Source organism: Anguilla anguilla, chromosome 18, assembly GCF_013347855.1.
Source record: "Anguilla anguilla isolate fAngAng1 chromosome 18, fAngAng1.pri, whole genome shotgun sequence".
NCBI lineage: Eukaryota > Metazoa > Chordata > Actinopteri > Anguilliformes > Anguillidae > Anguilla > Anguilla anguilla.
The window spans coordinates 17,997,932-18,025,111 of NC_049218.1; the positions used below are offsets into that span (position 1 = coordinate 17,997,932).

The 27,180-nt window shown below is 44.6% G+C and overlaps 1 protein-coding gene across 3 annotated transcripts in view; it reads left to right on the forward strand.

The window, feature by feature from the left end:
• Nucleotides 1-27,180, forward strand: part of LOC118218168 (adhesion G protein-coupled receptor A1) — a 100,549-nt gene that overhangs the window by 39,468 nt on the left and 33,901 nt on the right. For all 3 annotated transcript variants that reach the window (XM_035400621.1, XM_035400622.1, XM_035400623.1), the window contains 3 exons: nt 320-469; nt 2,097-2,258; nt 3,208-3,414. In XM_035400621.1, coding sequence (XP_035256512.1) covers nt 320-469; nt 2,097-2,258; nt 3,208-3,414 — 519 coding nt within the window. The remainder of the gene's footprint in view (nt 1-319; nt 470-2,096; nt 2,259-3,207; nt 3,415-27,180) is intronic.

A 27,180-nucleotide genomic window follows, 5' to 3' on the forward strand; every position in this document is an offset into this window, starting at 1 on the left:
ATGCTCTGATAGATGTGCTCTCTCATACAGATGTACGCTCATACAGGCATTCTCTGATACTGGTACTCTGTCATACAGGTAGCCTGTGATACAGATTCTCTCTCATGCAGGTACTCTCTGATACAAATGCTCTCATACAGATACTTTCTCATACAGGTACACTCTGATACAGGTGCTCTCATACAGGTATTCTCTCATACAAGATACCCCCCACAGGAGATGGCTCTGTATTCTCAGGAGACTAATTTTACAGCACCTGCCTGGGTAATGTGGACTGTGGCCCTGGTAAAGCCAGACATCTCCTCTCCTTCCCTCTCAGATGGCGATCAACACCACCAATGCACAGGCGCTAGCGCAGCAGCTCTCCGCCTTCACCACCAGGGCGGCGCTCTTTGACGATAAGATGGACGTCATCTTTGTGACTCATATCATGGAGAGACTCATGCGCTTTGTGGACCGGATACAAGATGTACGGTATATTAGGGTGTACTATTCAGTACAAGATGTGCAGTATATTACGGTATACTCTTCAGTACAAGATATGCCGTCCATTACAGTGTACTATTCAGTCCAAGATGTACAATATATTATGGTATACTATTCAGTACAAGATGTACTGTATATTACGGCATACTATTCAGGACAAGATATGCAGTCTATTACAGTGTACTATTCAGTACTAGATGTACAGTATATTACAGTGTACTTCAGATGCACACTCCCCATTTCTTGTTTCTGTAGCCTTGCACACCAGTGCCTGACAGATGACAGAAATTAGCGTAAAATTAGAGGGAGGACTTTGCCCTGCTCCCTTTGGCATCACTGGCTCTGTGAAAAGAGCGCTTTTCACAAAAACGTCCTTCTGAGCAGCAGTCGGCTAACGTGCAATTTTGGAGAAACTGCTCATATTGTCAGCTATTATTTTTGGTTTGGCATTGTTTTATTGCTCTGTCCATCAGATGTTTTTAGAATTCTAAAGACGGAGTTCTGAGAACCAAATGTTCTCCACCAGCTTCGAGTTTGTGGAGGATAAATCCACAGGATTACGAGCTGGACGTGGGGAACCCTTAACCTAGCACAATTCTGTTTGCTTTGGACACATGACTTAGGAGATAAAAGTTTGTGTTTTTCCATAGTAAAGAGGTACTGGAGGGAAGGATTAAGCTCTTTTCATAAGATACTTTAAAATATTTTTATTCAGTACAAGCAAAGGCCAAGAAAAGGTCAAATTTTGTGGGGAAAACTACATTAGAGGCTACAAGAGGCTGTTCAGCCAATTTGCCTCTTTATTTTTATGATGGTTCTCTGCATAAAAAAGTGTGTGTGTGTCTGTCTATATATATATATATATATACACACTGTATATACATATATACATACATACATATATAATAATAATAATATAATAATAATCACTTTATTTATATAGCACTTTTCATACAATGGTTTTCAGCCCGAAGTGCTTCACAGAAAAGCATTTGCAAACTAAAAGAAATGGAAAACAGGAAAAAATAAGGCAATGGAAAATATATACAATAAAAATAACACAATTATACAAGGCATTGTACATACAATATATATATACACACACCATATATAAAATCAGGAAAAAATGGTATGGGGGGACAGACTGACACTAACTATAACAAAAAATCTACAAAAGAATAAGCAAAAATGATTGCATAATATAACTGATGTACATGTGTGTACATGCATTTAATTTTGATTCGTTCCATTCTGTGTTGGGCGAAAGAATGTGTTTAGATGAGCATGTGCTCGCTGAGTCTCCTTCGATATCAAGGAGCTCAGAGTGGCATTTCACACTTTTATTTGGAGCAGCTTCATATCTCGCAGAGAAAAAAAAAGTGACATTGATGTAAATATTTTACCCATCCTCTGAAGGAAGTAATTACTTGGTGTTGGAGAGCATATCTAAATTAAATCTTAATGTAAAAAGCCGAGATGGTGATTGTCCCCTGTATAATTACACTCGAGGGAGAGAGAGAGGGGCGGGGGGGAGGGGGCGGTAGAGGGTGGGACGTTTGGCCTTCAGGAACTACAGTGTGTTTCAGCGATGGTCTGTTTGGGCTCTGCAGCTGGGGGACTACGTGTCGGACATCGCCAGCAACATGATGCAGGTGGAGGAGCACGTGCTGTGGATGGCGCAGAACGAGGCCAGGGCCTGCACACGCATGGTGCAGTGTGTGGAGCGCATCGCAGACCTGGCCCTCACCAGCCACACTCAGGTCATATCCAAGGTACCGTACTCTCCAGCCCCCTTACATACTCTTACTGCAGTGGCTACTGCTACTGGTGATGATGATGATGAGGAAGATGACAGTAATTTGTTGAGGTGGGGAGGTGGGTGAATAAGAAGAAAAGAAAGTGATTGAGACTAGGAAAAGGACTAGGACAAAGTCTTGGGGTAAGACTAGCAGCAAAACCACATTTTATTTGTGAAGCACTATTCATATTACCAAAGTGCTGTTTCTTAAAAAATGTATTAAAGAAAGACATATCGTCCTCCCTGTCATTTAACATGCACATCTACAGGCTTGTCCTCTGTTCATCTCATTGGAGCGTGACAAGCATGCTGACTTCCCAAGAAATTATGCTTTAGAAAGGAGCCCTGTGAAAGTGCTTGGTTACCCTCAGTACACACACAGTACAGTCCTGTGTGTCTCTTTAATCTAACTCCATCAATGGCCATGAGAGAGGGACGAAAATCTCTGAAATAAAAAAGTCTCGAAAACCCTTCAAGTCCTTTCATCAAGTTTAGCTTGGCATGAGAGTGTCTCTCTCCCCCTGCTGTATTCTCAGATCTGAATGTGAGTTCTGTCCTGTGGTTTGTTTTGTCGTGTCATTGTATTAATCAGTGAAGGGCAGCTTTCTCTTTCGTTCTCCTGCGACCCCGAACAATGGCGAGCAATGTTTGTTCAGCCAGCAATTAGCGCAAAACAAAATGGGTCATTGAGAGGAGAGACTTTTTTTCGTCTGTTGGAAGGCGAGAGAGAAAGAGGGGGAGGGGCCCAGCCCACTGAGTCCAATCTCAATGCACACAGGAAAATTGGAAGGGGGGGTGGGGAGGTCGCAACTTGTTTGTTAATGAACTATTGACCTCTGTTAATCTTATTCTTTCTTTCACCTGTTATGTCTTTACTTTTGCGAAATGCCGTGCGTGATGCTGTCTCCTGCTGGCCTTTGCAGGTTTCGCCCAACATCGCTCTGGAGGCCTTTATGATAAAGCCGTCCAGTTTCACCGGACTGTCCTGCACGGCAGTCCAAAGGGCGCCCCTCACACCTGAGGGGGACCCAGTGCGCCCCGGGGAACCGGAGAAACCCGTGGGCTCCCTGCTGAATTTCAAATGCAGTATGGCTAACACCAGCGCATCACTGTTGGGCCAGCCTGGCAAGGTAAGGGTTAACCAGAAGTACTAGGCTTAGGGAAGAGAGATGGGCTATGATTGGAGGAAAGACAAGTCAAATTCCTACTGAACGCCTGAACACCTGAGTATGAGATTACACCGCTTAAATTCACAGCACATTTATTTGAAAACTCAGTTATTTATTCATGTACACCCACCCCACCCTCCCCCACCCCTGATTTTAAATTTTTTATACTATGTTGAGTGCACAATGTACGGTCTAATTCATTATCATTTAAATCATAGAGACAGGCCAGCTGGTCTGCTGGAATTATGAATTGAACTATATGTTATGTTCCTTTTGACTTTGCTCATGTACAGGAGATGTATGAGATGTATTGAATCATTAGCACTGTCCACATTTAGTGCTTATTGCCCAGGGGCTTTAGTGCAAGGGCCTTGATTCTAGCCTGGTGGATATTTTCAATTAAAATCCCTCAAGGCTTCCAGGGTTTGCTATAGTACAGAACATTTGACTGAGAGAGCCGAGGTAAAGCTGTCACTGGAATGTGCATTTTCATTTGTTGTCTAAAATGACTGACAGCTGTGTGTGTGTGTGTGTGTGGATGAGTGTAGATATGGCAGTGTGGGTGTGTAAATGGTGACCCAGTCAATGTGTCAGGTGTCTTTGGGGTGATATACGCAGAGACCTTGGGTCCCTGTCACCTTAAATCTCTCTATGCTCTTCCCGACTGACAAATGTCACATAGACATCCTGGATACACAGAGGGTGCCTTTCAGTCCCCTGATATTGAGGTAAAGGTGTTGTGCTTCTATATTTGTGCCCTCTGGCTTTATGTTAAGCTTGCACACTGTTTGGCTCACTATGGGTTCTCTTATGTAGGCTAGAGAGGGTCAGATCCATGTTCACTCATTGATTAACCAGGCTGGTGTGAAGTGGCTGTTTAGATCGAACCGCTGTGGCTTTCGAAGAACTATGGCTGCTCTTGCCTCCCTTTTCCAGATATGGGTTAAAACTGACACAGGCTCTGGGCTCAATTAGCCGGCCTGACCAGAAGTGAAAGGGCTGTGTGCTCCTCAGTCGATTGGCCAGGCTTGCAGTGAAGTGATGGAGCTAATGAGATTGTATTGGACGTCTTTGGGAGGCTGGCAGCGCTGCTGAAGATCTCCTTGGAGGATTGGTTGGGATGGAGAAAGAGAGAACTGTCGTTCCCATGCCTTTGCTCGCCAGCGCTCTAACTAGCCCTGTTTAAACCCTGCCACTGCTCTCGTAGGGGACTCTCTCTCTCTGGCGCTACGTTATGAAAAGGCCCTGCAATTACTGTCGATCTGGCATCGTTTCACAGGCCTTGTTCAGGATTGCTGCTGTAGTCGTGCTGGCATCGACTTTTTAGAATTTTTCCACTCCAGTAATCAAGCTAAATTGGCGTTTCTCGTGTACGCCTCTGTTTGTTTTGTATTTGTGAATAAATTGTAGTCCTGCTTATTTTTTTTCTTTTCTTTTTTTAACTAAAAATGTTTTTCTTGGTTTACCAGCACATGACAGCCACAACAAAAACAATACGAGCAAATATTATTACCTTGACAGATGCCCTCCAGATGTAGTTAGAATGCCAGGTGAACTAACGCATCATAATGTTACTCTGACATTTTAGGATTATAATTATGTTGCTGTCATGTAACAACACAAATTGAAAGGGTATGATAAAGGAGCCTGGTTCCTTATTCATACAGCCAGTGACTGATCTACATCCAGTTCAGAGGTCCCTCCCATCCTACAGCCTGTCTCAACTCTGCCCCTCAGTGGACAGAGCAGGAAGTGCAATTTTGTACCCCACGTACGCATTCATCACGTTTCACCCACAGGCACACACGCACACAAATGCGCACGCACACACACACACACACACACACACACACGCATGCACACAGTCCGACGTTTACTGCAGTAAATAGTGACAGCTGGTCACAAGCTGTGTATCCATCCAGTCAATAAACTGAATGTGAAATGACTGTCTCAGTAATTGAAATAATCCTAATGACCCCGGTAAACATACTGCTTTTCAACAGCACATGCATGTTACGTTTTAGTGGGGTGTGCTGTCCATTGCCTTTTCCTTTACAACTTTCAGGTTCCTGCCCATTATCTGCATATTAAATGGTACAGGCTGCCATCAAGGTTCTGGGATTATAAGGGAAATACCATTATGGCTGATAGATGGGGGTCACTGAGGTCTTCAAGCAGTTTGATAATTGACTATGTTCACAAATAAAAACAAAAATATCCATCAGGGAAATACCTCAAAAGTGAAGCTGGCATTGTAACAATAAAAATCAGACAAAATACAGAGTTGGATTGCTTGCTAGATAGATGATATAATTTAATTTCCTGTGATATAAACACAAGGTGTTTAATACAGAGATTCTACTGAGAGTAATGGCTAATTTTCATCTACAGTCCCTGAATTCCTGTATTTATGTGTAGGGTGATGGGAAGGTCTGGCATTGTTTCATTGTGAAGGGGCCTGGAGATGAAGTGTACCGATTCCCTCTGTGAGATGGGGAATGGCTGGATGCCTGCTGCGGTATTCCGACGCTGATGTAAAAAGGCATGCAGAGAGGATAGAGTACCCAGAATTCTGTGCAGCTCTGGAACAGACCATACCGCGTGTGTAGATGTCTGCATTCAGCTGGAAGCGACAGTCCAACAAATCGCCATCATTTCCAACCTCTGCCGACGGTTAACCGCCTCGTCCCGGACGCACGTCCGCGAGGGGGGCGTGGCTTCCTGTACCAGTGCTGGCCGTGGGAGGGTCCTACAGAAAGAACGACCCGTGGCTTTCGGCGTCCGAGATGATTAAAAGGAGGCTCTGTCTCTTTCATCGCTGGCTGCCGGCTCTTGATTTCCCTTCCGTTGTCTAATCAAGCTTGTGCAGACCCACGATTAAAATATTTAATGTCTCGTCCTCCTGCCACGCTTACTCAAAATGGCCTCATATTGCATCATGGAGCCCAGAGTTTAATTATGATAATTATAAGAAACTGAACATAACTATCACCCTCAAGGCCCCAGGCTGGATCTGCAGACTGTTATTTCTGGCCAGGAGGCAGAAGGTAGAAGACCAGGTCAACCCGAAAGAACTTGGTGCCAAAGCCTTACCGGTGTGACCCATTTTACGCTGCCCTGTCGTCTCCGGTACCCGCGGTGATGGGGCTTGCATGTTGACGCAGCCACTTCTTCCACCGCCGGGCAGAGAAATTGCCTCTCTGAAACCCCACAGCTGCTGCGTTCCATGCGGTGGAGGTGCTTGTGTTTTGAGAGCACTCTGTTACCCTCATTATGGAGATTGGAGCTCTGCGCAGGACAGATGTGGGCTACGGTAATGCATGGAAACTGCTCTGAATCCGCAATCGCAAATCGAGCATCACTCAAACGGCCCCATTAGTGGGGTTTTGTCGGGCCTGCTGAAGAGGAGAGCGCTGGTGCAGCTCGCAGGGCCAAGTTGAGCTGAAGCAGGGGTGCAATTCAAGTTTGAGGTCACGTCCACATCCACTTCATATCTGACAGGCCGCGGATCCCCTTCGATTACAGGAGCATGTTAAAAGTGAAATGGTCAGAAGTTTTTTTCCTGAGTGCGTTTAGTGTTTTTACCTCCTGCGGCCCGGTGGAACAGGTGGGCCTGCATGGAGACAGGGGCCCAGTCCGCTTCCAAGCGCAGTGGGGGCCTGAGGGCTCCCTCGTGTCTCCTGGAAGGGACAGGGTGATACATGCAGGATGGGAGAGAGATTCGCACAGTCAGAGCGAGTGGGAGAGACTGAGGCAGACAGACCTGGGGAGACAGACTGACAGATTTGGGGAGACTGACTGACAGAAAAACTTGAGGATACAGAGAGAGACCAGCACTTAAGTCAGGGAGTTGTTTTCTTTTCTGTCCAAGTGAGGACCAAGGAGTTTTGGGGGTGTTTGTTGAGTCACCCATCGGGCAGATGGGTCTCTGTGTCTCGGTTAGTTTCCTCAGTGTATTTATTTATTTACTTATTCATTTTTATTTTTTGTAACTCCCATTCTTTATGACTGAGGTTCCCAAACATTTTTTTATTCCACAACCCCCTGAAATCACCATCCTGTGGCAGAGCACCGCCACTGCAGGCTAAATTAGGACACTGCAATTTGGAGTAATGAGATCTAAACCAGGATGTAATTATATCACAAATCAATTTAAGATAAGTAGTAAATATACAATATAAACATGTAATACATTATGAAGATGATATTGCTATGGAAGTTTAAACTAAACAAGGTATTTAATCTGGATGTCTCATAAATGTAATTTATGAAATGGAATTAAATAGAAATAAAATAGTCCAAAAGTGGCTTCATGACATGGACAGAAGAAATGCTTTCAAATGTTTGAGTGTTTTTTTAATGAGTATTTCCTTAGTAGTCATTGCTGAAACTTCACTCTGGGTTATAATTTTAGGTTCTGTATTTTATTTCCTTTTTCTTTTCTGCGTTGTGGTTGACCCGCGGTCATAGTGCTGCACATCGCGCCGGGCTTCTTCAGTCCGTGCTTAATGAACCGCCCTGCGCCTCCACTCTGCTCCCATTCCCGCCCGTCCCCCCTCTCCGGGGTCATGTGCAGATTGTCTCCTAACGATTCTCATCAAGAGCAAAGCAGCCTTACTGGCCTAGTTGTGAGCTGCGTCGCTCTGAGCCACAATGGTGGTTCTGCGCACCCTGGTTGCCGAAAAGAGGTGGGGTAGTGTGGAATGAAATGCCCTGTGGGTTTTCTGCCCCCGTGCTGGCTTTCGGGGTTTCCCCAGCAGGCTGCGTCTCCTGAAAACGCCTCCCTGAAACGGCACAGATTCATGGTCCCCCCCCCCCCCCCCCCCACATCTCGCTTCCGCCGAGTTTGCTGCACTCCCCACCTCACTCTGTCTCTCTCTGTCTCCTACACGTTCTCGCTTCACTTCCTGCTCTCTGGCTTTCTCTCTCTCTCTCTCTCTCTCTCTCTCTCTCTCTCTCCCTCGCCTTCAGCATTACTTTTGCATTCTTGCATTTCATCACCGTCTTTATTTATCTGCTTTCAGTTTTTCTTTCATTAAAAAAGCCTTTCCAAGGGCACGCGTGCCCGCACGCACGCACACACGCACGCCCGCCCGCCCGCGCGTACACAGCCTAATTTCAGAGATGTTAAGCCTCAGGGTCTGAGATGCTAGTCTCTGGGCCACGTTCTCTCGCAGAAATAGCTACAGATCTTTCAAAGATCAGCTCTGCTATGCACCCAGGCCATCCGAACAGTTCCTCACAGATATGGGGGCCTTGAATTGCAAGCTCGTTAATACTTCTGAACATGGAGAGGAAATGTCTTAATTGCTTTGCAGCTTGCGTGTTTCTCGCCATCTGTGATTTTGTAGCTCCTTTTAATTAAAGTCCCTAAACGCAGAAGATGGGAAAATGATAGGCCCGTGGAGGATTTGGGGCTCTGTGCAGGGGCTGCTGTATCAGGAGGAGGACTGACACAGAAACCACATGTGCCTTTACTGGGGGGGAGATCTTTATGCCTCTGATTCTGACACACTGATTGCTTTTATTGGTCTTTGCCTGCTTTTTGTGTGATGCCTGACCTGTATAAATAGGATGCGCTTCCTTAAGGTGCGTTTGCGTTTTAAATTTTCCATCATACTCACGGGATAATCTTGTGTCTTCAGTGAGGTTTGCTTTATGGGTGCCAGTGTAGTTGTCCAGGTGAGGTCCTATTTTGGGTTTGATTCCAGAGCCCTCAAGCTCTCCAGCACACTGGAAATCTGATTCTCTCACACAGGCCTCCAAGGGGGTCAGAGTGACCTTTCCTGTATCGCTGCATTGCCATGACAACAGTTTAAATTTTTTTTTATAAGTCTGAAGGAAGTGATTCTCAGATCAGTTCATACCTACCCAAGCAGATTTGATTTCCTGATGAGACCCCTGTCTCGAGTGTGCGTGGGTGCGGGTGCGGGTGCTAGTGTGCGTGGGTGCGGGTGTGGGTGGGTGCGAGTGTGCGTAGGTGCGAGTGTGCGTGGGTGCGGGTGCGAGTGTGTGTGTTGGTGCGGGTGTGCGTGGGTGCGGGTGCGAGTGTGCGTGGGTGCGGGTGTGCGTGGGTGCGGGTGCGAGTGTGCGTGGGTGCGGGTGCGAGTTTGTGTGGGTGTGGGTGCGTGGGTGCGTGTGCGAGTTTGTGTGGGTGTGTGTGGGTGCGAGTGCGCGTGGGTGCGGGTGCTAGTGTGTGTGGGTGCGAGTGTGCGTGGGTGCGAGTGTGCGTGGGTGCTAGTGTGTGTGGGTGCGAGTGTGCGTGGGTGCGGGTGCTAGTGTGTGTGGGTGCGAGTGTGCGTGGGTGCGAGTGCGTGTGAGGGTGTGTACACGTTTGCATATGGTGGTTGCATAGCATGACACTTTCTGACTCTGGCGAACTGCACTGTTTATTGGCTATGACTTGGTAAGTTTTTTTTACGCATTAAATGAACAAATACTCTTTTATCCTTATGCTATAAAGCTCTCAGTAATTACACCATAAACCAAAAAACCCATTCTAATTAGTGTGTAATATATCTTATGGTTCACTAAGGAGACATAAATGATGAAGGCAAATAATTGCTTGTAATTTAATTTTGGAGCAGACACACACACACACACACACACACACACACACACTCAGGCACACATACGCTGTATTGGAAGGTTTTTTAGTTATTTACACTTTCTCGTTTGTGGCGAATGGCTGAGAGGAATCCCGATCTCTTAATCTCATAAAAACAGAGGGAGTCATTTTCAATTGACGCTCAAATGTGAGAGCAAAGATATGTCAGAATTAATAGGTTCCCTATTTATTTATCTGAGTGCCAGCTGTGGTAAGCTGTAATTACGGAGTCCTGGCTGCTCCAGAGCTGGGCTCCGGTGCAAACGTGCTGCCGGCTCCCTGCCCCCACACCCCGGCCTGCTCCTCGCAGATCCTGGGAAGAGCTGTCCTCCAAAGCAGAGGGCTAATGGAGTTCATTAGACTCGCCCATTGACTTGGTTTCAGCACATTGTGTAATGGTATTCACGATCGTAGGTGTTGTCGCATGCGTCTTCAGAGTGGAAGGGTCTTTAATTGAATTATTACTGGGCTGTGCAGAAACAGACCCTGTCAGCGTGTGCCTCTGTTTGTGGGGGTGGGGGAGGGGGGGACCTGCACCCAAAGGTTTGTGCCAGTTTAGGTCAATATCCAAAGAAAATGCTTTATTTTTTTCCTGCAGATGAGTGGTTCTTAAATGGTTCAAACCATTTATAATTGGAAGAAAGAAAATGTGAGCAATGATATACTGAAACAGTTTAATGTTGAAAAATAGAAACGACTGAAATCAAACATGGATGTCCTGTGTGTTTGTAGTATGTGGTGCTTGTCTCTGCACGTGTGCGTGCGCTTCTGTTTGTGTGTGTGTGTGAATACACATGTACAGATTTGTGTGTGTGTGTGCGCACGCGCGCCTGCCTTTGTGGATGACAGCCCGAGGCCAGTTTTCCATTAATTTGCGAGACGGACTGAAAATTCACAGACACTTCCGAGGAAAAGGGAACGGGATTTCTCCAAAGTACCACTGCAGCCGCTGCGCGCATCTCTCTGGCTGGCCTGCCTTATGAGAAGAAATTGATTATTCCTGAAACGAGCTGCCTTAAAAGCAGAGGTATGCAGGAGGGCAGAAAGCTATAAATGTGTGAGGAGTTCAGATGTAGTGGAGGTGGTGTGCGGTCGGGGACGGACGGGAGGCACGAGCGTGTGGCTCTTAGTACTCTTTGCGCTCTGTCTGAATGCTCACAGGCGGAGAGCAGAAAAGCGCATCCCCATGCATTTTTCAGGCTCTGAAAGGCAGGGGCATTACAGGTGTTTTTAAAGGCGTGATGATCAGCTCACTGGGAAAAAATGAAAGTGCAGGAAACCTGGACTAAATCCTCTTTCCTCTGTCCAATCTGATGTATGGGCTTCGCTGGGGTCTTGAAAGCCTCTGGATAGTGTTGCAACGATTTTAATTGTAGAGAGCCATGTGTGCGTGCGTGTGTGTGTGTGTGTGTTATCGACCTGAACAGTTTTAAAAACACTTTTGGCATGTACTAGTCTGCTCAGTTTTTAAAAAAATTTTTTTTATAGTTTTTGAATTAAAATTGGTCTAAATCTGAGCTTTGCTGCGTTTGGAGATTTTCAGCTGTTGAGACATTCATATTTATAACAGCAATGCAGCTGGATGTCAGTTCAGATAAAAACTTAATTCTGATGCATTGGAATAAAAGGGAATTGGGTGGCGAGTCCAAGTGTCAGCGGCAGATTCATTTCACTTATCCTGTTTGTGGCATTAACACTCTCCTCTCTCTCAAACTGTGGCCTGTCGATGCACATTACAGGGGCCTGCGATTAGAGCATGGATTGGGAGTGACACTTTAAGCGAAATTCAGATGTAGGCAGGGCTGCTGGCGATGCTGTGTAGAAAGATTACATTACCTTCTGGAGCCAGCGAAAGATGTGCGTGTCTGTTGGTCCAGTGGTTTGCCACTTTCTCCATTTCTCTCTCTCTCTGTCTCCTCCTTCCTCTTTCACCTGTTCCCTCTCCCCTCCTTATTTCTTGTGACCTCTAACGACTTTGACACCTAAAGGCAGATCCTTATTAATCTCTTCCTGTTTGTCTTCACATAATGCCTTGATGCTAGTTAAGGAGTCCATTACTGGAAAAATGAGGATGCAATTCTGACCTGGTCTGTTTGCGGGGTGCATTTAATATGACTATTTATTACACCACAGCATGTGCTGGGCCCCGTTCTGCTGATTGAGGGAAATTAACGAACCGTCCAGTTGGGTTTGACGTGCTGCCTAACTGGTCAATGAAAAATCCATTTACCCACCAGCCCCATCCAAACCATCCACCCCCGAGAGTCTGGCCAGAAATACTCACCCCCCCGAATCTGCAGTGAAGCCCCCCAGACCCACGAGCGCTGCGGCTGGCGTCTGTTTACAGCCCGAGCGGGCCGGAGCACAGAGGGGCTCCCTCCCAGAGCCTCGGGCCCGGAGCGCAGGCCTCGTGTCTCTCTGCATCGGTTGGTGTCCGGTCCTGACTTCCTGTCCGTAGGAGGGGCAGAGTGACAGCAGGGGAGGGGTGGGGGTGTATGGTGGGTGTGAGTTTGTGTGTATATGCAAATTAGTCACTCATACTTTCCAGAGAATGGAAGAATATTTGTGCAGATTCTGCCTGCCATCAGGTTAATGGTTAAAAATATCAGTCTGGGTTCAAAAATGTCTTCTGGAAACCGCACGTGTTCGAGCTGTGCAAAAATCAAATCATGAAATCATGTCACTTTCATGAACTCTGCTACTGCATGATCAGGGAATACATGTTAGATGTTGAGAGTGGAATGGTTTGGGGCTGGTGTATTAAGACGGTTTGAGCTCTGATCTGTATGTACATTCTGTCAAAGTGCATCATGAAACTCATTCCCTGTTCATGCGTCTGTAATACTCACACTAATTCATGTCTACTCCTCCTTTCTACAACTTATTCCTTTTCTTGCTGGAGGCTGCAACCTTTTGTTGTTATACAAGGTATTTGATTCTTCTTATATTAGTATTTTCTGTCCTTGGCACATGTCCTTTTTAAAAGTGTCTTACAAAACAGATTTTTAACACCCACGCCGGGAGCTACAGGAGGACCTGCAGCTATATAACTGCATACCAGCCACACAGTGGGATACAGGAGAGCTAGCGCCTGTGGGAACAGGGCCACATCTAGCCAAATAGCCTGTCTCTGCTAAAAGTAGCATAAGTAGACAGTGGTTGCTTCACTGCTAACGTAAGGAAAATTAGCCAACTCAAGCCTACCCTATTCTGGTGGGCCAAGAGCCAACTGGTGTCTTAGTTAAGACACAGCCCAGACTCAATCCTGCAATGCACTGGCAATGCCTGAGATGTTGAAAGAGCCATTGTTGCTATATTAATATTGCCTCATATAGTGGCCCACCTTGGATTTGAACCTGAAACAGCAAAATTATATATCCAGTTCCCTTAACACTATGCAACACTGCTGACTTGTGTATAGAAAGCATTTAGCATCAAATGTTTAATTTGGCTGCTTAAATCCTAGCAGCAGGTTTGGTTCAAATTTTAAAAATAACATGTACAGTTTTACATAAACAGTGTACAACAGAGATAAAGTCTGGTTCAGTAACAATTGTTTTGAGACCGTGGGACCCCAGGGTTGCACAGCAAAAGAAAATGTGTTCATTAAAATACATGTCCTGATTATCTTAATTGATCCGAGGTAGCTGGTTTGGTAAATAGCATCTGAATATAATGACGCATAAACTTAAATGTCTTTTGCTCTAGCGTACTGTCGAAGACAAGGTTTTTGATAATGAACAAAGAGCTTTATTAAGATTTTAAGTGGGGGAGAACACAGAGGGAGGGAGGTAGAGACCAAGTGAGAGAGAGAGAAAATTCCAGCAGGCAACGTGGGCTCACCTAGGGCCTTTCCAGCTTTGTGAATTATTTAACGAAAGAGAGAACTACATTGTGTGAGCACAGTCGAGCAGTAAAAGTGAAAAAGTCCATTAACAAGGGGGTGGAGGGGGGGGCGGTTTGAGATACCTCTCTGCTAACAGCCGCAGAAATCAGGGACGCCGCTGCCTTGGATGTCCCAGCATGAATCCACTCCGCTGGGCAAGGAAGCAGATCTGTGCCGATTGGCCATTTGGCGGAATCATTCCTTCTCTCAAGTTTAGCGTTTCTGAGAAGGTTTAAGGAGCCATTCCTATTGAGGCCCTTTCAGTAAAATTACATAAATGGCAAAATTAGAAGCAGTGATGGGGTCTAAGTTTCCCTGAAATAGGTGGAAAGATATTGACTAATTTGAACCAATCAAAACGTTTTTTCCCCTCCACAGGAAACCAAAATGATTGGTTTAAATCAGTGAACGAGTGATACCCCATGATAACTCCCTCCATTTTGGTTCTGCAAAGCCTTATTCTCTTCACATGATTTAAGAAGCTCCTCCACAGCCAATCCCTAGCTTAGTTATGCTCACAGCTACCCCCCCCCCCCCCCCCCCCCCCCAAAGGTGTGGAAATGCGATATGCCATGCTAATGTATTCTCGTGAGGTAGCCACTCAAAATGTCACGATAGCAAGTGTTGTGATAGCCTCTTTAAGCAGCTGATGCTGAAATGAGTATGTCCGGTGGCTATGGCGAATGATTTGTTTTAATATGGAGTTGGAGTGTTTCTGCAGCGCCCGCGAATAATTCTCACATAAAAATTAAATATGGTTTCTCTTCTGCCAGCTCCTCTTCATCTACAGCTTATCATCACTTTCTCTCCCTTGGGTTGTCATTTATCTCTCTTCCTCCCATCTTCGTCGCACTCCTGGTGGAAGAATGATGTTTTCAACTTGAAGACCACGTTGGGCGGACATTTATACATAAGAAATGTGTTTCTCTGGCCACATGCATTAATTCACATGTATGCAAAATAACACAAATGCATGCCCGCAAAAACTCGCTAACACGTGTTAAACTAACAGTGGTAAACGCACACGTGCACTCTCACGCGCATGAAACATTTGTTTTTACGACAGGTTGAGCGTTGCAGCTTGTGTATGTCTTGGGGGCAAAACATGGGGGGGAGAACCATTTAAAAACTACATAAACATCTCTCTTCCTCTTATGTCCTGTTACGACAACTATGAGAAAAAAGAAAAGCAATTTGCCTTCATTGTGTCCACCCCCCCCCCCCCACTCTAACCATCCTCCATCGCCCCTAACCCCCTGCCTCTCCTCTTCATCACCTCCCAATCATCCACCTCCTCTGTGAAGCCCCCCCCCTCCCCCAACCCTCCACGCAAGGAGAGCCTGGTTCACCTGTATACTATCCTGCAGCCTCTGGCTTTAACTTCAGATATGATTATGAACCCTCCCCACCCCCCTGTGCATGAAAGACTCCGTCCTCAGACTGGCTGACTCGCTGTCCTCTCGTCTTAGACAGGACTCAGACACAGACTGCCCGCGACAGACAGGGACACTGTCCTTGACAGACACTGCTCCCATCTCTCACTCCCTCTCCTGCCCTCTAATCCGCCCCCCCCCCCTCCAGAGCTGCTCTGTCACCAGAATACCCTCACGGATTTAGCCTTTACGGTGGGAAAATAATGATGAAACGAGTGTCCTAGCAGAGTCCCAGGAGGTCCAACCCTCTCCAAACCTTTTCTCAAGTTTTCCCCCTGCCTCTCCACTTACACACACACACACACACACACACACACTTTCTCTCTCTCGCTATCTCAAGGGCAAGACTGAATTGCATATGGAGGCTTGTGAGCTGGGCGGGCTCGCGCCTCCGTCCCGCTCGTCAGGGTCTCCTCGTTAAGCCGGGAGTAATTCACAGCGGCACAGGGGTGGCAGGAGCAGGAGAGGCCGGCGAGGAGCAGTCTCTGCGCTAATGAATTCATCAATTGGCCGATAGAGATGTGTGCGCGTCCGGACCCTTTGTGTCAGCCATGGGGAAGCTCCCGGGGGAAATTGATCTGCGGAGCCTGTTTGCACTTCAGACTCGGTTCAGCAGCGGTTATCTGTGACTCTAAAGGGGATTAGGGAGGGGAAGTCTGGAGACGGGACAGGGGACTGGGTGAGGGGGTGGGACACGGGAAGGTTAATGGACTACAAGGGAGGTGGGGCGGTATTTGCAGACTTTGCGGAAGGAAGGGGGTGAGATTTTTCGACTTTGAGGAAGGAAAGAGGTGGGATTTGGAGACTGAGGAACAAAGGGGTGGGATTTGGAGACTTTGAGAAAGGAAGGGGTGGGATTTGGAGACTTTGAGAAAGGAAGGGGTGGGATTTAGAGACTTCTAGGAGTAATAGGTTGTGATTTGGAGGCATTGAGGAAGAGAAGGGGTGGGATTTGGAGACTTTGAGAGAGGAAGGAGTGGAATTTAGAGACTTAGGAGTAAAAGGTAGTGATTTGGAGAAAGAGAAGGGGTGGGTTTTAGAGACTGAGGGAGGGCCCTCTGTCCTTCCATAGCCTCAGTGGCCCCTTGCTGTATTCCTACTTGCTGTGTCTGCTGGAAGGTCGTGCAGATAAGGAAAATGATTCGCTTCAGCAGATAGACGGGGGACTGGGGAGCCTCAATTACTGATTTACAGATGAAAAGTCCTTTAAATAACAGCCGTCTTTCTGGAAGACCCCCCCCCACTACAGCTAGGGTGCCGCATGCCATGGTAACACTGGCAGCATGCTGCCATTCGCAAAGAAGAGGACGTGTCCATTCGGCTCTTTGGCTCTGTCTTTCTTTTTCTTTCTCCGTCTTTCCATCTCTCCTCCTCTCTCTCTCTCTCTCTCAATAGATGTGACATGTTGTCGCAGAAATGCAGCATGCGCTCCCTTGTTCTTTTTTGTGTGATCTGCTTTGATTTGTGTGGGAAGAGATAACCTGCCCGCGTGGCACAATCAAAGCCTACGGTTGCAGTGGGACCCCGTCTTTACTGCCTGACCAAGTCGATAAATGCTGCGGTGAAAGTCGATATATACAGACTTCAACAGACACCGCTCGGAGCCCCCAAACACGAAAGTGGCTTTAAAAAGATCCATAAATATATCCTACGTATTTCTCTCAAATGGCTATATAATCTTCTTTTTTTTTTAGGCATTGTAATGCAAATCGATATAAACAAGAAATATGCTCACTGGACCGTATATAACGTATTCCTATTAACGATTAACACATTCCTGAAGCTGCTCATTTGTTTTGCCAGAGCTGGCATGCCTGGTGCATATAGAATGAACTCATTTCTCATAATTCACTTATCTGTTAAAATATTCTCCGGGGAAATGTTTCGTCTGAGTGGTCCAGGAGGATGCCCACCCACAGCGCAGCATCTTATGCTAATGAGCTCCCTGGTGATGAGCCCACAGTAATAATTAATTAAACTTTTTCCAAACACAATATCAGTTTTTTTCTGTTTTAAAAAGCTGTACCAGGCCCTGTGAGAACAAACTGAATTTATCGCGTAATTGTGATTGCTGAGGAGACATTTTACTGTTGCTCTGTTGTTCAGAGAGACATGCCACTGGCTCGTGTTGGCACTCTGATATCTGTTCTGTTGCTCGGTACAGCTTATGATGTGATTTTGAAATATTGGAGAAATAAATCGAAATCCATCTGAAGTTAATCGCAGGGCTCTAAAGATGGGTTCAGATAAGAAAAATGAGACATATGAAACACGCTTGCATGCATAGACACACACACACATACACACATACAATGCTCAGTCAAATCAGAGACTGATAATGTGGTGAAGTGTGACCCTTAAAGGCATACTATGCAGGATGTTTTAGCCTGCGTTTAAAATCAATAGAAGTCTCTTCCTCCATCCTCAACCTGACCCACTCACCCTCGACTACCCAACCGAGCTGCTTACTTGTGAATTCATTAGAAACTACTGGTAAATTTCTTCCATCAGTTACTCGGACCAGGCATAACAATGTTCGGTTGAGACCATGAACCGGACACATACAACCAGGCATTCCGGTCAAAAACTGGATGTCTGGCAACCTGAGCTGGATAGCTGGAGGTTACTCACAGGTCCAAGAGAAAACGAGCCAGCTCTGCATTTCTTTTTATCTGCTTGTCAAACTTCAGCTGACTTCTGGAAAAGCAATTCCAAGGTTAACTCTAGTTCTTGAATAAGCCCTGTCGGCTTGTCTTTTTGCTTCGCTGTGTCTGGGCTATTGCAGTAGCTAGCTAGCTAGCAACAAACACTCAGAAATCTGATCCCAAACCACATGCTCTGCAGCCACACCCAGCCCTCCCCACACAGAAAAGAGCACCACACCAAGAAATGTCCCAAACACATTTTAGAACAACAAAAAGGTGCATGAATTTGGTGAAAGTGAGTAAAGACACATTGCTGGTGCATCATAGATATGCCTTAGCATGGTAAATTTCTAATATTTTCTAAGTAAAAATCCTGCATAATATGCCTTAAATGCATAGTAAAACTGTTTGCACATGTACACACATACACACCATCTAGAGAATGAAGCATCACAACAAATGTCTGTCATTAGACATATAAAATCACCCATCTGAACAGCCTTCAATATGGTTACAGTGTGTTCTGTGGACAGGGTCAAATCCTAACCCTGCCTGTGATAACTAGGCTCGTAAATAACTGTGCCATTACGTGGGGAAGGAGGGGTTTCGCTAGGCTGGAGAGCTCCTGAACACATTTTCTGAGTGTGACTCCTCTGGTGGATTTGGACAATGTGGGAGCTCTGGTAGACTAACTGGCAGCTTTGGCAGTGAAAATTTTACATTGCAGCTCTAGAACAACTGTTTTCCCCCCCTAAATCGTAAAATGATACATCCAGCACGCAGATTGCAAGGGGTATCATTGGATTCTGTGCCATGGTAAATTTTTCACAGTGAAAGAAAAGGCTTGCTGCTGTATTTATTGTATCATAGCGTAGTGTTTTATGCAACAACAATCAATATTTAAGTGTAGTATTCACAGCCAGAAATAAATGAATTAATTCAATTTCCATTTTCTCTCTCTTTCTCTCTCTCTCTCGCGCTCTCTGGCTTGGAAAATGTTCTTGATTCCCAAACCGTGCAGATTTATGGCTTTTCATTTCATTAGCATTTAGCCAAGCTGTTCAGAGTGCTTTATGTGGAGTATCTCTGAAAATGTGCCCTTCCCTCTCAAACTAAATCTGGGCCAAGCTGGAGCCAGTAGCCGAGAGGAGTATTGGTGCTCGGTATGAAGGGGGCTCTGGGGAGGGGTAACTTCAGTGAGTGCGGTTCTCAGATTGAGGGGCTGGATGGCATCAGTCCTACTGGAGGACACTGGGATCACCCACCGCTAGCTTCCCAGTCCCACTTCCACAAAAATATGAACTAGAAATATTTGTAAATATTTTATCAAAAATATTTTTAATTATCATTCTGGTCTGCAATACTCATTAGCATTTTTGCTTGGGAGTGAACCCTTTTACAGTTTTAAGCTTTTGTTACCAGAACGAACTTTAGCTTTACTTCTGTGGTATTTGGACGTATATATATTTGCATGTATAGATGAATGATAACTACATTTTGTTTGTCATCCTGACTAATTTAAAGCTAGATAACACAACCCTAATCTTGCCTCAACCCTAACCCTAGCTGAACCCAATTTTGACCTGTTGAACTTAATTTTAAGAGTTCTCTTAAATACCATTTTCAAATCAAATTGGTGAAAAACAATTCAAATACCATGAATTCAATAAAATAAACACAGCGTGCGTTTGAAATAATTTATTTTTCAAAATATTTTTTACAAATCCAAATGATGTAATGATGCATTGTGTTCCATCCCTGTAGCAATTTTTTTTCAAACATTTAAAAGCAGACTAACCCTTGTCCTAACCTTTTCCCAACCTCACAAACATAAATCGAATCTTACCCCAACCTTTCCTAACCCTAACACTAACAGCCTAACACTAAAGCCTAAAACAGAATAATTTATTTTCCTGAAACATGACTGTTATAAGAAAAACACAGCGTAGAAAGCATACAGTCAACCTTTTATACCTGGTTTGCTTTTTCTTTTCTTTTCTTTTTTTTGACCTAAAATAGAACTCTTGTTTTTGCATTTAGTGCTGTAATGGATATTCATTTAGAAGCTCTTGAATCTAATATTTGAGTTTTCCATGCAATTCATTAATATATTTCCTTTTAAAGCAATTGTTTTAATAAAGCTTAAAAGTGCAAACACAGTCTAGGCTACTGTTTATAGGCTAAATTGGCCATGCTGCTGTTTATTCTAGGCTATTCAAGATGTAGGCTAGAGATAGCCATTAAAGTTGTTCACAAAAATGTCACATTGACCATGTCAGAATATAATATGTTGGCCTACAGATCATCTTTTGCACCATACATTTATTTTGTTTTGTATCCCAAAGCAAGTGTGTTTTCTCCCATGAGCACCATGCATTTGTGTACTCTCTTTTTTAATTGTTTTGGTTTGTCAAGTGTAAGAGATGGGTAACTTTGTTTATTTTCCACAATGCATTCCCTTGAGTGCAATGCACAAGGCTTAAGGCTAAATGTTTTACAATCTTAGACTATGATTTACAAGCCGTAGCCTAGCTTTGTCTATTTTTATGTCTTCTTTTCCCAGAATACCAAATAAAACATCTATCAAACACTGTTAGTAGCCTGTCAATCTACTAAATCCTTCTAATTATTGGAAAGGAGACTGAAAGCTTATTCGCTTATTCCTGTCCTGGTGATCTGTGCAAGGTAAAGCCAGAGGAAACGCTCGGCCATGTCTTTAAGGGGGTCTGCTTCTGCAAAACAGGCTTTATGCACCAAAAAATTACTGGAGTAATCGCAAGCATGAATCAGCTTGTCATCTTGTGGAGAAAATCGTAAATGTTCCACCCCTATTTCTGACCTGTGAATCCTTCTCTAACTGCTACCTTCTCTGCTTTCAAAAAATTTGAAAGGAGAGCAGGCTTTTCACTGTTTTGCAAAAAAAAGATCTCGGGGCACAAATTTAATATTTCAGTTTGACTACTGTTCACTGCTCAGGGTTCAGAACAATTGGTGATGTGATATGATGTCAGTAGTCCAGGCGTCTATTCCCAAATTAGTTCCGATTAGCTTCAGAACCTCTCGCAGTTCGAGATACGACCTCTGGCCATGGTTCCGTTGGCTGTGCTGTTCAAGTGGTTTGATTACCCGGACCAGACCATTTCAAAAGAAGTAGTGCTGCAGATTGGTGTACAATGTGCTCGCTTCCCTCTCCTCTGAAATCGAAAAGGCATTTCTGTCATATTGTGATGGATGCCACACGCACGTTTTGATTAAGTGCGTGCAAATTTACTTGCGTCCCCTCGGAGTGATTGGTTTCCTGGAAAAATAGCTTCTGGGTCCCACGCCACTGGGCTATTACCGAAGGCCGGGGGGGGGGGGGGTTGCAGATGCAGGGGGAGGGGTAGCTTTGCGCCGTGGCGATGGTGATGCATTATGGGATCGATAAAGCGGAAAAGGGTCAGGGCCGTAGAGTGCGGGGATAAATCGCCTCTCTCTCAGCTTTGTGATCAGTGCTCTGGACCCCTGAGCCCTGCTGCTCAGGCCTCCTCACTGGGCAGAGGAGCGCAGTGGAGGTGTCCTCCTCAACGCCTGCGTCTTCTGTGCTGCTTTGAGTCAGACTGACCCCAACGCAGGCTTTGCTGACCCCAAAAAAAAGGCTAAATGAACCATTTCCTGTCTCATGAAACAAATGACCCATATAATTCTTTCAAAATAAAGGACATGCGTATTAAGACGGATTTAAATTTTGTTTTCATTTTTTGCAAAAATATTATCACAAAGGCATTTTAATTTGTACGTTTCCTTTAAACAGCCTGCCCTGCCTGACCTGATTTGCTTCGGTAAATGCTAAGCGAGACAAATACATGATATGTAAAGGCGTATGCTGCAATGTATTACTGATAAGAGCATCTGCTGAAAATAAGATAAGCTGCACACTTGTAAATGCCATGTTATTCTACTCCAGGCTATTCCTTTGCATTCATATCCAGTTTAATTTCAAAGTGCAGATTATACCTTGGTTGGCCACGGCTGTGTGCTTGTGTCTTATTTCCCACCGAGGTGTTTATCATTAATATAATAAAGAATATTACATTTCTCAAACAAGCGTTATTAAAAACCCATTTTAATTTAAATCTGCACCTGGCGCACATGTAGTCCTTTGGGTTCTGCCCTTAGTTTAAGTACAGTGAAGGTGATTTAGACTAATGCACTAGCTCTCCCTTGACAAAAAAAAGCAGATGATTAATGTCGGCTTCCTCAAAATCCAATTTTGAATATTCATAATCTGGTGATATGATGCAATAATGCAAATGAAAGCTCTTGAATATTCATGATTTGGTTCTGTGATGTAATAATGAACTGTCGGCCATGAGACAATTCCATCTTTTATGTTTCTTCCTGGTACCCTTCTTCTCAGATGCACCCAGAGTGCAGTGAAATGGTCAAGTCTTGCAGCTTCATCACCAGGTTTCCATGGAGACTGTATCCCAGCTGCATCGTATATTGGAAGCGTGTTTGAGGAGCCCTTTCTCCTCGGTCATTACAGTAATGCAGTGTGGCCCATACATCATAAAAAATCAGCATACTGAGTCTGAAAATGTACCCCAGGAGAAACTGATGTGTGAGCTTTCTGAAACTACAGGAAGCGTTTTTTCTTTTTTTTTTTAACCCAGCTGTAAAAAGGAAGCTAAAACCTCAAAGGTACTACCGAAGAGCCTGGGCTACAGTTGGAGTTCAGGGACATGAGAAGATGAGGCAGGATGTTTAAACTGATTTGATAATGCACATACTGTTCAGCAGTAATTGCAAACATTGTGACACATTCAATGAATGCTTCCAAGAGCTATATAACTCAATAAGCACAACATAAGCACTATGTCAATATCTGCATGTAGGCATATGGTGTGTGTCTCTTGGTATATTATCTTGGTAATGTGGTGGCATAAAACATGGTAAGCCTATTTGTCGTTGTTGACGTAAGCATTTATTAATGTTTATGTACTGCTTATGAACGAGTAATTTGACTCAATTATTTGAATGAAGTTACCATTTTTTATGTTTTTCATTTTTATATCTCCGAGATATAGCACAAAGCCCCTTTTAGGATCATTTTTCTTCTTCCCCAGACTGGTGATGGGTTAAGCATGGGTGCACTTGGGAGTTGCTCTGCAATCAGTGACCCTTAAACCACGGTGTGCCGGTTCACTGATCTTTACAGTGCATGGATTGGGTGACGTGGTGCACGCAATGAACAGGGTGAGCCATCCAGACAATGTAAAAACACGTACACCTGTGTGGCATTTTGCATAGTATCAAGCTTCGATAAACAGCTGGGTGTGTAGGGACACCCTGGCAAAGTTTGCAGACCAACAGAGCCAGTGGGTTCAAATCCAGGCCAACAAGTGAACTTGTGTGACCCATTGGAATGACTGAAAATGAAATTTATGAAAATAAAATGTAATTCAGATACCCTGAAACTGCTGGAAAAGGTAATATACTAAAGGCATCAATAATGCATTTCACCTTTAAAAGGGTTGCAGCTTAAGCAATTAATTAAGGCCCCGTTTCCTTTGACCCTGTTAGAGGTGTGTGCCGCTTGTGGAAAGCTTCTGCACCGGTGAGCAGTTGGCTGATGAACTACACCAGTCAGCAAAGCGCCATCTTCTCATGTCAGCCACCTGGTCCATTTAGCCACTACAACTGCCCTCTCAGCAGTTCCCCTGTGGCATGTCAAGACAGTGCCATTACCGCCGTATGAAGCACATGCGCCGAGATGACAGAGCCTTCGATTCAGGCTATCATAGACGCCCCCAGATCTTTCTTTTCTTCTTTTTGTCTTCATCTGAGCCTCTGAGTTCATTAAACACATGCGGAAGAATGTAGGGTAGAAGAGTTAATATTTTAAAGTTCATATTTTGCACGATCCTGCCATTCACATTGACTGTGCTTCTGGCCTTTTGTGTTGTAGGTCTTCCTGCTGTCAGTGTAGCATACCATCGGCTGAGCAAGGTCTCCTTTTGCCTTTAATGAATAGAGATATTGTGCCTGTTACTAACTTGAATAGGCAATGAAAACAATCTACCATATCTGAGGCAAGAGCAATCAATACATTTAGATTTTTTTTCCTGATAAAATGTCTTGTTGTATTGTAACCAACAAGTGCAATGTGTTTTGCCGGGGAAAGGTTATTGCTTTCGACAGCTAGCTCTAAAGATGCGCAAGCTGGCTCTGACAAATATTTAATGCCCCCCCAATTACACCTGGCAGCCGAGATGCAGTTCACGTCTGAAATGATGCAGTCACTCACTTCAGTGACACAGAGGCTGCTTCATAAATAGAATTTCCAATGGCAACAGATGGGCTTTATTCACAACTTATCTTATTTTCCTCCTGAACTGAAAATTGAAAACGTGAAGGTTGAAGCCAAACGGCAGACACCTCAAGTAAAACGGACCTTACAAACCGTACCGAACAGGAAAGGTGCCCCTCATTTTGATTGAATCCCTCGTGTTTAAGATAGAGACTCTCTTTGTGGCGTAATCCAACCTTATGGATTTCTTTCATGGGGGAGGTTAAGGCAATTTAATGTCTTTAACCGAATGTATCGGCGTGATAGCCACAGTTGACATGGAATTATGTGACCCCATCAGTCAGGTTTCTGAGTCCTGTGGTTCCAATCGAAGTGGGACAGTGATTGAGCTGCTGTGGTGGAGCTGAAGGAATGCTCGGGGCAGGTGTACACACAGTTGTGTGTCTGCCATGTTGTCTGTGTCCGTACTGTAGAAATATGTCCCAGGACCCTTGCCTGTGTGTTACTCACACACTAATCTGTGATAACAGCTTTACGAGGAAAAGACACATTTATACCACACTTTTAAATGCTTTCTTTGATCTCAAAGCACCATACAGTGAACAGGGTTGGTAGGTGTGTGTGGGGGTTTCTACACTTTTAAACATAAGAATATCCCAATCAGTATTCTGTGGATTGGTTGTCTTTCTCCTGCAGATAGTGCAGTCGCCCAGGCCAAATGCTGACTCCTTAGAAATATTGTGAAATGGGATTACATTTTTAAGATGCTGATCCCGTCCCGAAATTCTCTCGCTGGGATCGAGCAAGACTTGCACTCCTGCAGTGCTTCAGCGTTCGAGAGCATTAACGTTCGTTTCACAACCTGCTTAATGTTCACTGTGCAGGCCCACTTAAACCGTCCGTCAACGCTTTGCTTTCCAAAAGGCCATGGTGGACGTTTATATGCGCCATCTAAATGATAACAGCACTGACAGGGGGGCTCCATAACTCACTAATCGTAACCAGTGTGGAGATATTTCGTATTGCGAATGCATTCAATAGAGGGAGCATGGAGTAAGTGAAAGGAATCATTATAGGCATAAACAAACAGGGCAACACTGAGCGTTTTGTTTTACGATCCAGACTGGCTGACCCACTTGACTTTGCTCAATATTTATCATTAGAAATAAAGTCTGACCCCTTTGCCCCCCGACCACAGATTATTGCACACGGCGCGTTCACGGCCATATTGGCTTTTCACTTCCAATAATGCTTTTTCAACAGCGAAGCTGCTGTCCCGCACAATGTGCAGGTTAATTATTTAGTATGCGCTGTTTTGCGTATACAGATAAAAATATTTTATGCACTGTGTGTAATACTGATTGGCTTAGCCATCCCTGAAGTTGAAGTCTGTATTTCTTTTGAGCTCATTGGCTTTGATGGATTTATTGAACACTGCTTTCCCTTCAGGAATGGTGTGATGATTTGAAGCTAATGGAATAGGCTCGAGAGAGAGAGAGAGAGAGGGGGAGACGGAGAGAGAGAAAGAGAGAGAGGGAGCGAGAGAGAGAGAAGATAAGTCCGAGGCTGTGGGAGCGTGTCTTTGCTCTCAGTGCAATTTGTGTTATTTTCCTGCTGAAATCTGCACTGGAACACTCAGACCCAAAAACCATCTGGGGGAAAGCAGCTGGTTGGCATAGCAACTGTGTTGGCTCTTTTTAATTCTAATCTGCAAATGCTGCTAAAACAATAGTAAGAAAAATCTCAAAATATGTTCATGTTTTATAATTTACAATTATTTATGTGCGTATATATACTGTATATGTACATGCATGCACGCATGCACATTACACACACACACACACAGTGCAGTCTTAAATTGGACAGTGTCATGGTTTATGTTGTTTTAGCTCTGTACTCCAGCGCATTTAATTTGAAATCAAACAAAAAATGTCCAATTACTTTTGGCCTGCTAAAGTGGGGAAACTATGTATAAAATGTCCTGTAATTCCTGCATGGATTACTTGACATGGATACAAAAACCTTGAAGTTAAAGCTGTTTCCTTACAAATCCAATATGTGGCCAAAAAGGTGGTAACTACAATATGAAGTCACTTAATAGGGCACTGGGCAACCATGTGCAGAAAAACATGAAACCACCATGCATAGAATCTACCAGCTTCTGGAATTCTGCATGAGGGAGAATAATTCTCATTATTCCATTAGAATGTCAGTCAAATCGGGCCATGTTGATGGAGGTGGAAAAGACTATCTCCGTTCCAGAATTTCCCATGCATGCTCAACCGGGTTCAGATCTGATGACTGAGAATCATCCGTCTTTCAAAGGCACTGAGGTCTCATCTTAGTCAGGCTAACCATAATTATAGACAACTAGTTCTGCCCATTTTTTTTTTTTTTTTTTGGTAGACCATTTCTCACAACTATAATTGATCAAGATATTGGCTGTAACAATAACCGGCACAGGGGCTCCCAGAGCTGAGTCTGAGAACTGCTGCCATGTTCAGTGGGAAAACAGGAATAAAAACGGCAACCTTCTGTTGTAAGCTTAGATCTTTATCTTTGCTATAAAGCTGCACCATTGGGGAAGCTGTGTGTCTCGTGCTGTTGCAGATGGTGCTGGAATTAGGACTGGAGGGGGGTGGAAGCTATCACAATGAAGAGTATGGTTGGGATTATGAATGGGGACCTCTTCACCTGCTAACTGTCCTGTGATTGATGTTTGTATTTGAGCTGACGATTGGCTGATAGACTTTAGAAGGAAAAAAAGGCTCTGTGGGGTGATGCATGGTGTGGAGTTGATTTGGTTACTAAGGCTACGGAATGCCACACTTTATGGCATGGTGGACATAAGAGCGTTTGTCACC